Source organism: Poromitra crassiceps, assembly GCF_964638095.1.
Source record: "Poromitra crassiceps genome assembly, contig: HAP1_SCAFFOLD_2268, whole genome shotgun sequence".
Classification (NCBI taxonomy): Eukaryota; Metazoa; Chordata; class Actinopteri; order Beryciformes; family Melamphaidae; genus Poromitra; species Poromitra crassiceps.
The window spans coordinates 1-12,000 of record NW_028150157.1 but is presented as its reverse complement, the minus strand read 5'-3'; the positions used below and the strand labels follow the sequence as shown (position 1 = coordinate 12,000).

Sequence of the window (12,000 nt, the reverse complement as noted above, 5' to 3'; positions counted from 1 at the left end):
TCTCTCTCTCCTGTCTGTCCCTATCTCTCTCTCTCTCTCCTGTCTGTCCCTATCTCTCTCTCTCCTGTCTGTCCCTATCTCTCTCTCTCTCTCTCTCCTGTCTGTCCCTATCTCTCTCTCTCTCTCCTGTCTGTCCCTATCTCTCTCTCTCTCTCCTGTCTGTCCCTATCTCTCTCTCTCTCTCCTGTCTGTCCCTATCTCTCTCTCTCTCTCCTGTCTGTCCCTATCTCTCTCTCTCTCTCCTGTCTGTCCCTATCTCTCTCTCTCTCTCTCTCTCCTGTCTGTCCCTATCTCTCTCTCTCTCTCCTGTCTGTCCCTATCTCTCTCTCTCCTGTCTGTCCCTATCTCTCTCTCTCTCTCCTGTCTGTCCCTATCTCTCTCTCTCTCCTGTCTGTCCCTATCTCTCTCTCTCTCCTGTCTGTCCCTATCTCTTGCACTTGCTGTCAAACACACACACACAAACACGTACACCTCTGGGCCCTATTCACGGCAAGCAACAAATTGTTGCAAACGCTTCACCTAGATCGGCTTTTGCCGTCTGTCAAGGGGGAAAAAATGATTCATGCACTTGGGTATTTTTAATAAATCTCTTGGGGTTTTGTCAAAAAGAAGAAAGACCAAATGAGTGTTGTCCCGCCTCACCACACATGCAGACTCTGAGTGATAGATAGCACAGAGGCAGTCAGTGGCAAATTGACTTTGTGTGTGTGTGTGTGTGTGTGTGTGTGTGTGTGTGTGTGTGTTGTGTGTGTGTGTGTGTGTGTGTGTGTGTGTGCGTGTGTGTGTGTGTGTGTGTGTGTCTGAGAGAGAGCAAGAGAGATAGAGAGAGAGAGAGAGAGAGAGAGAGAGAGAGAGGGAGAGAGAGAGAGAGAGAGAGAGAGAGAGAGAGAGAGAGAGGGAGAGAGAGAGAGAGAGAGACTGCATTCCAGGGACAATGCTGAAATTTTCCATTTACTGTAAGATTAGGTGTGGAAAACAACAGTTGTATGTGTTGATGTTCTGATGATCTGACACACATCACCCAGACTGTGCAGGAGCACCCTGACTGTTGTTATGCTTTTTATGACATCAGACAGGAATGAATCATCATATCGTTTCCCCGGTTCCTCATTTCATGGTTTCTTCTGGGAACGAAAAGGGTGATTTTGACAATTTGACATCCTTCACTTTAGACCATTTTTTTCCAATGACATTTTGTTCAATCAAAAGACAAGAGGGGCTAAGACAAGTGACGGTGCTATTTTGGAGCGATGGTGGACACCTATAGAGACATAACTGGCGTCATTTTGTCACTGTGCCCAGCTGACTGAAGAAGAGCTTCCTAACAGCTGCTGCTCTGGGAACACTACCCCAGGCCATGCATTCTGCTTTATATATAGACAGCGGCATACACAATCCCTCCGTCGGCATTCCTGCCCTACAGGAGGAAAATAAATGGAATGTGGTCTCTCAGCACCTCTTGTGGAGTGTAATTTTAGCATGGCATGGCATGGCATGGCATGGCGTGGCGTGGGAAATGAGGGGTGGCAGAGATAGACAGACACATGGGAGGGTCAATCCCATTAAAAATGTGAACAGATTTCAGTTTCAAACTGACAGGCAGCTTGGGCCCCAAGTTCACGGCTAATTTTTAGAATACGCATTAGTGAACCGCCGAGGGATATGAAGCCAAACCCTATTTAAATTCAATGGCTCATTAGTGTACACACACACACACACACACACACACACACACACACACACACACACACACACACACACACACACACACACACGGCATCCTTTTCTCCTTTATTTCACATTCTGCCAAATCTAATGGGAGAAGCAGAAACGCCGGCTTTACAGTCTGCTATTTGAATAACAATCCTTCATTCAAATTCAGGTCCCTCAAAGGCGCCAAACCTCTTCTGGTACCTACAAATGTTTGAGTGATTTCATGTCCACACACACATCTCTGCATTCCCATTGAAAATGATCAATATTGACCATGCATTCTGGCAGAGGGCGGTTTCTGTCTCCTTGTGAAAAGGTGATATGTTTGCCGTAATAGCAGTGTTGGGCAAGTTACTTTCAAAATGTAATATACTACATATTACTAGTTACTTTCATTTGAAAGTAATAAGTTACTTTACATTATTACTGTCTGTGTAGAGTAACTCGTTACTTATTACGCTACTTTTGCATTACTTTCCCCAAAACAGCAGCAGAATGACATCGCCGCCCCTGAACCATCCAGAAAAAATAATGCCAACCGCCTTGAAGTCAGTGTAAACAATCCAAAATTCTAAATGTTATTCTTTTCCTTTGTTATTGTCATCTATAGTGGTTATTCACATAAAAACAGTTTGAAAAGGAAATTATTGTATCTTTTTTAAATATGTGCTTTGATTTAAAAAATATATATATACCGGTATTCAATTTGTAACTTGAGTTACTTGACAAAGTAACTGGTATAATATTACTGAAATCCTACAAGTAATAAGTTATATTACTGAGTTACTGCTAAATGTAATATATTACATGTAATATGTTACTTTTGTAATGAGTTACCCCCAACACTGCGTAATAGTCACAAAGAGAGGCAACACGTTTCTAACATCGTCTACTGCACAAACTGCCCCTGTATAAATAATGGCTCCATCCTTGCATAGATGTTCTTATATAGACACTGCGGGATATGATGGCAGAGTGTAATATGTGAATCTTCATGTGTCCAGATGAATGATTTAGGCCTACACAAGGGTGATTTTTTACTGTAGCACTGAGACCTACCTGGACAGGTGTGTGGGGCCATGCGGATGTTTGTGCAATGTGACTTGCTCCACATCAGTCATCAGTCATGGCTGCATACAAGTTTGACCAGCAGCACCGTGGCAGGAATGATCACCTCATCTGTGTGAGGCCTTGATCATTCTTCCCCGATGATCTGGGAAGACAGAAATGCCTGGCTGGCTGGCTGGCTGGCTGGCTGGCTGGCTGGCTGGCTGGCTGGCTGTCTGGCTATCTATCTATCTATCTATCTATCTATCTATCTATCTATCTATCTATCTATCTATCTATCTATCTATCTATCTATCTATCTGATGAACATAGCCTATACAAGAGCACTTGATAAAAGGTATAGGCCTAACAGCTATTTCTGTTTGTTCTCAGTTAGTTGATTAATTGTTTTATTACCGGTACTTGTCTTTTTGACTATTTTCACTGTGTCTTGACTTATCTCATAATCTACATTATCTCTATCTCTCTATCTCATTTTGTACATTTACTGTATTTATTATGTATGTATTTCTTTACTCGACATCATTGCAAATGAGGCTTGTCCCCAATGAATTTTCGAGTTTAAACAAAGATTGAATGAATGAACATTATCTCTAAATAAATAAATAAATAAATACTGGGGCCTGCATAAAGCAGATAATGTATACAGAATAAGCATTATCTGCTATTTCAATGTAAAGATTATCACTCTGCTGCCACATAGACCCTGTCTTTCTTGTAAATGAGTCATTGCTGCTTTACCTAAATAAACACAAGCAACATGTTTATGTACTTGACCTACATTTTACCCAGAAGGCCCTTCACCTTTCAGTAAAGGAGACTGATGCAATTGGGGCGTGGCGAACTGCGAAAGCCCGCCCAAGTACTATCATCTCATTTGGCATTGGTCAAGAACACAGACAGTCGTTGTTGTGATTGGCCAAGCCCTCTGTCGATCAGTTGTTGGCTGCGCGCGTGGGGGTTGAAGGAGGAAGCCACGTTGACACCTCAAGTGGTGTTTTTCTATCAGTCGGCCGGTGAATAGCGGTAACGTCCTTATATCCAAGCGCCCCGAGTTGGCACATATAGCAGGAGGTAGGTTAACTATCCCCGTATTATATGAAGTTATCGTATTTCTCATTTATTTGCAGCAGTGCAGTGAAACGTAGCTAATAGAGTAACTTAGCTAACGGTCAGCACCCCAGGCTAGGTCAGCACAGCAGCTAGGCAATAACGGCCGTGGCCATTATCAATTAACGTTAAAGCGCTTAGCAATTAGCTAGATAAGTTGGACTAGCCCCTTGCAGTACTGTAGTCCGCATATGATTTCATCATCTGCCGGACCGTGATGAAATCATATGCGGACTACACTGCAGTCCTGCAAGGGGCTAACGTTGGACAATGTCAAAAATCACTAGCTAGCAAGCATATAGTCACATTTTGCTAATCTTTGTCTTGTTTTGATCAGAAGCACCGCTATTTGCTTGTCCATCAGTGTGCAGAGCAGCCAAATCATCGGATCTGACTCTTGACAGGATGAGCGTCGGGTTCATTGGAGCGGGCCAGCTGGCTCATGCGCTGGTGAAGGGCTTCACGGCTGCAGGTGCGTCAGATAACTTTCATGTTCAACCTGAACTCGTTTTCCTGTATGCATCAACATTTACCCATGTCAAATAGTAGTTAGCACACTCTAGCTCTTGTGTCTCACTTCCTCTCCTCTCACCTGCCTCTCCAGGTGTGATTGCCACCCAGAGGATTACAGCCAGCTCTCCAGACACAGACCTGCCCACTGTGACAGGGTTGAGGGTGAGAAGAAGACAGGTTTTTGCATGTAAAGTACAACAAAAGTACTAAAAAGTACAGCTTGGTTGCACTGTGGTGTGTCTGAGAAGATGTGCAGATGTGTGGAAGAGTGCCAGCGTGGGCTTGTCCACAAGGTGGTCCATATAATCCCCCCCCCCTTAATTTTTCTCTCACTCCTTTACACTCATCTCATACTTTCTCGACCACCCTTTGCTCTTCTTGCTCCTCTCTCCTTCATGTCTCCTCTCATCATATTATTCCCTCTCTCCCGCCATCTGTAGAAAATGGGAGTGAACCTGACTACCAGTAACAAGGAGACGGTCAAGAAGAGCGATGTGCTGTTCCTGGCCGTGAAGCCCCACATCATCCCCTTTGTTCTGGATGAGATTGGGCCAGACATCGAGGACCGCCATCTCATCGTGTCCTGTGCTGCAGGAGTGACCATCAGCTCCATAGAGAAGGTCAGCCTGTCTCTCTCTTGCTTCTGTCTCTTGTTCTGTTCGTTTTCTCTCTTGATCTCGATAGCCCAAGTTAAATTAAGTTGTTTTGGCACGTGTCCAAGAAAACTCTGATACATCCCGTGTTCTCTCACACATCTCTCCTTCATTCCTATTCAAATCTTTTTCATCTCCTATTCGACTCTATTTCTGCTGTCATTGAACAGAAGCTGCTTCAGTACCGTCAAGCTCCTAAGGTGATGCGGTGCATGACGAATACGCCCGTGGTGGTGAGAGAGGGAGCAACGGTTTACGCAACGGGAACACATGCAGAGGTAAAGGGAGGGATGTCAAGGGACTGAAAAATTCATTCATAGAAAGCATAGGATGTCAGTTTTTCAGGAATTCAGTTTTTCGGACGCCCAACTCCTATTGGTTTCTTTTTTTTTATGTATTTCTTTCTGTTTGTATACAACTCTAATCATATCCCAGATAAAGAAAAGTGATAGCAATATGCCTCAAAGAGTTGTAATGGACCTTCTGATTTGACCAATTCCCGGAGTTTCTTTTAACTTCGCTATCAACAACATGTTGTGTTACTTCTGCCAGCTGGAGGATGGCAAGCTGCTGGAGCAGCTGATGGGCAGTGTGGGTTTCTGCACCGAGGTGGAGGAGGACCTGATCGACGCCGTCACCGGTCTGAGCGGCAGCGGACCCGCCTACGTGAGTGACTGACGGTTGCACGTTTCTCAGAAGGTCCAATATGGGAGATGTGACAGAGATGAGCCAGGAATCGGCAGTAGAAGAGTTATGGTTTTGGCCATGGAATATTTGACAGTGACACAGCAGCAGCAAAGGTTGCACAAGAGAGTATATTGCAACTCTGTCACTGAATGTTAAAAACAAAATGTCTAGAAGATAGGTGTGGATTGTGGAATGATGAGAGAATTAAGAAAAACGACTGTGTCTGCTTCCTGCAGGGCTTTAGACTACGGTAATGTTTTTTTTCAATCTTGACCTGAAATGGTGTAAACATTTATGATGGACTCTCTCAGGAGGCAGTGACGTCACTCTGTACTCTGGTTGCCAGTACCTAGTGCCAACTTACAGTGCTCAAAGCTGTAGTAGGTTGATGGTTAAGTAATAAGTAAGCTAGAAGGGTCAGAAAACGAGGCAACCAGTAATCTGTGTACTTTTAGCTGCGTTTCAAACACTCAATTCAGTGCTAAATCTAGGTGTTTATTATACATCTGTTAGTACACACATCTAATCCAATTAGGTATACTAGGGCCATATGAAATCCGTTTTGTTTTCTTCCAAATTGTGTTTTATTTTTTTCCCAATTCAGTTTTTCCCCATTTTAATTGAGGGGTTAGCATTGTTTTTTGTGTGTGTGCTTTTTAATGAGTTGGCTCTCTCAGACAACCTCTCAAAGTGAAAACCAAGCTGTGAGGTGATGGAAGATCCACCCCCTCTCCCAAAACACAATTATTTCTCTAGGCCTATTTTACAATTATGATCCCATTTAGGTTACTACCATAATAAAAAATTTGATTTTGATAATTAGGCACTTTTTTTTTTTTTTTCAGACAAATGATGGAAAATTCTGCAATATTCCATGTTTTACAGTTGATTCAATTTTTATTAACAAATTCCATGGTTCCATCCATTTTTCCCATTTTTTGATGATGTCATTGTTGCCTGTGTGTGTGTTAACAGGCGTTCACAGCGCTGGATGCCCTAGCAGACGGAGGAGTGAAGATGGGCCTGCCCAGGAGACTGGCCGTCAGACTTGGAGCTCAGGCGCTATTGGTCTGTGTGTTTTGCTGCACTGGTTGGGTTGTTCTTGATTCACTAGTCTGTGCTTTTGGAAGCAGAAGAGAAAGAAAAGAAAAAGAAAGAAAGTTATCCTTTATTTATCCCCTTGGGGAAATTCATCATTCATTCATCCAAGAGGCAGTAGGATTTGAGTTGCAGTAGGATTGCATTCATTCCTTCGACAGTTTGAGTTAGCTGGTAATTGCAGACATTTATTCAGGAAAAATTATCGAAGTCCAGAAATTTAAATGCCTCCAGGGCATATTGGCTTGCAAAAAAAAAACTTTAGTTGCTTTCTGCAGGTGTTTAAAATTCTGGTGAAAGGCTGGAAGTCCAATTTGGGGCTTTCAGAGTTGGGGAAATATAGTGGAGTAATAATGTGTTATAAATTACTTAATTTTTCATGTAGCCACAGTTGTAATCACGATTTGGCAAGTTGTTGAAATAGATTGCTGCTTGCTGGAAATAATTTGGGCACTCGGCTGCTTCAGTCAGTTCCTACTGCTGCTCAGTACTTGGAGTGCGAGTCTTCATTTTCATGGGTAATGCAGTGAGTTTTGCCCCTCTAGTCTGGAAGAAAGAAATCTTGTTATTTGTGTTGGAGGCAGTAATTCCCCCAGTCCCAGTCTCTCCTGTGCTTTTCATCTGTGTTTGTGGAAAACCCTCTACAAAGGCACTACAGTTGCATGGTTGGTTATGTTAGCCTGGTGTAAACTAGCGTACTTCCTGGAAAATCGGTGCAGAATGTAATGCCTGATAAGTGTGTCTGATGCTGTCTTCTCTCTATAAGCTTTTAAATCTTCATCCACAAATTCCTCAGAATTTACAAAATGGATTAATGCAGAATCATCTAAAATAGAATTTTGTGAAACTGTGAACGTTTTACTCTAGCTGTTAAAAGCTGCTGCATGAAATTGCAAATTCCCAGTAGTTTAACTGATAATGAAAGGAAAGATATTGACCTAACTCATAAATAGTCTAAAAATAGAATCGCCTACTACTACAACCACATCAAGATTGTAACTAATTATAGAGTAATGCGCAAAACTCATTACACTTAACTGTACAAGTTCTATTCAACACTTATCCTACTTTGATAAGAAGTGCATGGTGCAGTTCCAAGAAATCCTTTCCATGTCATGTCAACCTCAGCTTCCTGGCCAGTCAAACCCGGCTAATGTGACTGTCAACATAGCAGATTTTATATTCGGTCTGGAGGAACAATTTCATTTTGTGTATTTGTTTTCTGCCCCGAGGCATCAGTATTTAACCCCCCCCCCCATTTTAATTTTTAATTTTTAATTTTTTCCATTGACTGAATTGACTCTTCTACATTACAATGCATCTATGCACCATTCCCATTATAGTGACTAGAGGATGAACAGGGATGGTTATGGAATTGGAATGGAATGATCAGAATGTTATGAGATGAAAAACAAAGAAATGAGTGAGTCATACACCAAATCACAGAAAAGCATTTCTGTTGCTTACGATGGAGAATTTAAGTCTCATTGGGAGAATTTATAAATGCAATCTTGATACCCCATTTGACAAAACAAAGGCCAGGGAGAGCATGCATAGCTCTGCAGGATCACAGTCAAAAAAAATATCTCTTTCATCTAAATGTCCATAATCCTCCTTTCATTCATTTTAACCACTTGCTCTCTCCCATTTACTCTGCAGGGAGCAGCCAAGATGCTGCTGGACTCAGAGCAGCACCCAGGCCAGCTGAAGGACAATGTGTGCTCACCAGGGGGCGCCACCATCCACGCCCTGCATGTGCTCGAGAGCGGCGGCTTCCGCAGCCTGCTGATCAATGCCGTGGAGGCTTCATGTATTAGGACACGGTGAGACCAGCACAAATAAAGGAACTGCACCCATGCTTCTCACATTTCAATGCATATCCTTGTCTTAGTACTTGTACTCTGTGCAATGACAATAAAGGTGAATCTAATCTAACATGATCTTGGACAGTTAAAGTTTCCTCTCATGTTAGACAGAGAGCTACACTACTATACTATAGTCCCTAGTTCCTCATTGCGCGGCTCGTGAGACGCTGGTGGCTCTCGAAGCTTTAGTTGGCGGCTCTAAGAAATTGCAAAAAAAAAAAAAAAAAATCAATAAACCTTCATGGCATATTATTACAATACAACAATACTGGTGTTGATAGTAATAGAAGGTGCCAAATCATTCAAAACAACAAGCATTTCGCTTTTAGGAGTATTGTGCCAGCGTGCAGCGCTGTTCCAAAACGTGTCAACGTGTGTTGTTGCCTGGGAAATGCACATCCCATAATACAACTGTTCGCATCGCATCCCATAATAGTATGATGATACTTGGGATGCCATTGTGAACATAGATGTGAACAGGTTAGCTAAAACTTTAGCGTCGCCAGCGACGCCCCCCACCCTTGCGGTCGGGGTACATTTCGAAATCCCTCCAGGCCTGAAAGATTTTCTAGGGGAAACTGGTATATGTGTGTGTATGTGTGTGTGTGTGTGTGTGTGTGTGTGTGTGTGTGTGTGTGTGTGTGTGTGTGTGTGTGTGTGTGTGTGTGTGTGTGGAAGACAATAAAACACAAAAAAATGGTAGGCAGATGTGCTTGGTTGGGGTGGCTTTTGGTGTTTTGCTGTAAAAGTGGCTCTCATATTGACTTTGTCCTGCCAGTGCGGCTCTCATCGAAGAAATAGTGAGGATCACTGCTATAGTCTATAATCTATTCAACCATCTAAGAAAGTTTCTCTTCTCTTCACAGGGAGCTGCAGTTTCTGGCGGACCAAGAGCGCATCTCTCCAGCAGCCATTAAGAAGACCACGCTGGACAAGGTGCTGCAGCAGCCCGGCGTGAACGTCAGCGGAGGAGCTAACGGCAAATCAGGACTAAGCCTCTTCAACTCGCGCAGCCCCGGGGTCAAGAAGTACTGAGAGTACACAGAGAGGCAGGCACACACACACAAACACGTTCACATTACAGAACTGAGTGTATAAACAACATGTATACGCGCTTGGATATACATACCTCTGTTACATGGCTGTTCAGCTGTACAATTTGAAAAGTGTAGTATATCGACTGTGGGTCTGAAACTGCATCCAAATGCCTCGATGCCAAATTACTCATTTATACATAAGTGAAAAGCAGACAGCGGACCTGGGAGGGTCGCCACCACGACACACACTCAAGCACAGGTGTATTCTGGACCTGGGAGGGTCGCCACCATAACACACACTCAAGCACAGGTGTATTCTGAGTGCAATGCACAGACACAGACTTTATCGCCTGATGTTGTGATGCGGGATTGCTGGCTACATATATACACACATTGAGACGCACACTGAATAGCAAAAGTGCATTTACAATCTGTTGTCTGTCTGCTTGGTGTCCAGACTAGCTAGGGTTGTTACATGGTAATGACCCAGTGGGCCATCACTGGATGCTGAGATGCAACAGGCAGCAGATGGCAGCTGTGATACTATCATGGTATTAAAACGTACGTCTTAATTTCCTGTATTTCTTTTTTTTAACAATGAAGCCTTATGCAACTAGCATCCTTTGTGTTGTGTTGTTGTTGTTGCAGTTAGCCCTCATGGTAAATTATTTTATTTGTGCAGCCAACAGTGCTACACTGTTTAAGACTGAATAGAATGAACAACACATTTTGATTCCTTTTTATTGGTTTAGTTTTTTTTTGGGCTTTGATTTTATATATAGATAATATGGTCTCTATGGATGCCTGTCATCTTTTCTGCAATGTTGTGCTTTGACGTGACCCAAGAAATATTTCTCAGGTGTCGGTATCATTGCAGTCTTTGTGTTGCACCTCTGATGTCAGCGTTTTTCCTCAGGTCCTTCTCTTCACTTTGTGTTGGTCTCAGTCTGGTTGTCAGTCTGGAGAACATTGTGGATCCAAAAGCCCAAATCAAAAGCATTATCATGAACTTACTGATGTTTCTTTGACAATGAAGACGCTGGAAACGATTTCTCTTAAATGGGGAATGTGATGCTACCTGAAAGTGCCAATATAAAACTATTCATATTCAATATGAAACACTTGTTGAAGAATTAATTCATATAGCTGGTGATGTAAAAAATCACATCAGCTGGTTCTGTCCGTCCTAATTATGTATGTTGTATTGAGTTCCTATAGAGACACTGCATGTAATAGGCCACGCCCATCACGGCGGAAGAGCTCCGTTCATTTCCACACACCAGCGTCATTTTCCTTGAATTAAACATAGCTAAAAGCTGTTGTGTGGTGGGGCTGCGCAGAAAACAAATGTAAAAAATCGCCAGTTAAAGTTTTTTTGTACTCCTGAGCAAAACAAGGAAGCCATTGAGAATTGGCGAGAAGAAAAATGTGGATCTTGCTGTCAAGAAGTAAGTTGGAGTGTTCATCTTCCGTATATACGATCTTTTGGTGCAACACGCAACCATGCACGTGACATAGGAGAACGCCAGGATTGGACAGGAGTTTGTATTTTCCCCCGTCTTGGGCGTGGTTTCTGAATGATGACGCGTTACGCAGTGTCTCTATATTATACAGTATTTTTAAGCCCATAATGTTACATGTTTATGTACTGTTCTGTTTGGCAGATCTACTACTGAGTTGCTCTGCTAGTCGAAACAAAGTCAATATTAAAGGTGCAGATTGCAGAATCAAATAATTTTGTTCCAAAGGAGATGGTTTGTCCCTTAGTGGATCGAATAAGATACTGGTTTGACTGTAATGTATTGGGTCTGATTGTTTGCTGTTATTTCAACACTAGCTTTTAGCCCTGAATGTTTGCCAAGTCTCTGTAGCATCACTGTTCCTATAGACTGTTTTAACTTGACAACAAAAACATTCTAAATTGAACCCCCGCTCACTTCCTGTTGCAGTGTTTGCTATGGACATAAAAGAAAAAAAAACATTCAAGTGCAGGACTGACCATTCCATGAAAACCGTCTATACAGCTGAGCAGCGAAAACAAAAGTAACGATGTCGAGTGAATATTTCTGCAGTTTGCCGAATGCTGAGAAAAAGGAAGTGCTGTGGGGTTGCGCTCTGGTGAAAACCGTCTATATGAGGCTTGTATCTCCTGTATAGAGCTGTGATTAAGGGTTTCCCTATAGGAGAGTAAAGCAGACATCTCCACCTTCAATTAATGAAGAGTTCAAATGCACCCTGGCCTGCAGATGGCGCCCT

At 42.7% G+C, this 12,000-nt stretch overlaps 1 protein-coding gene across 3 annotated transcripts; it reads left to right on the top strand.

Annotated features, from left to right (window-relative positions):
* The first annotated feature begins 3,740 nt into the window (after positions 1-3,740).
* LOC310772198 (pyrroline-5-carboxylate reductase 1, mitochondrial-like) lies at positions 3,741-11,437 on the top strand. Of its 3 annotated transcripts, none has more exons than XM_083664629.1 (9): positions 3,741-3,855; positions 4,256-4,363; positions 4,496-4,566; positions 4,845-5,024; positions 5,228-5,335; positions 5,610-5,723; positions 6,720-6,812; positions 8,502-8,665; positions 9,574-11,437. In XM_083664629.1, the coding sequence occupies exons 2-9, from the start codon at positions 4,297-4,299 to the stop codon at positions 9,740-9,742; spliced, it is 966 nt and encodes a 321-aa protein (XP_083520755.1). In that variant the 5' UTR covers positions 3,741-3,855; positions 4,256-4,296; the 3' UTR covers positions 9,743-11,437. The 3 variants fall into 3 exon arrangements, with proteins under 3 accessions (XP_083520755.1, XP_083520756.1, XP_083520757.1); XM_083664630.1 differs by having other exon boundaries at positions 3,799-3,855; positions 4,229-4,363; XM_083664631.1 differs by lacking the exons at positions 3,741-3,855; positions 4,256-4,363 and having other exon boundaries at positions 4,522-4,591.
* The last annotated feature ends 563 nt before the right edge of the window (positions 11,438-12,000 follow it).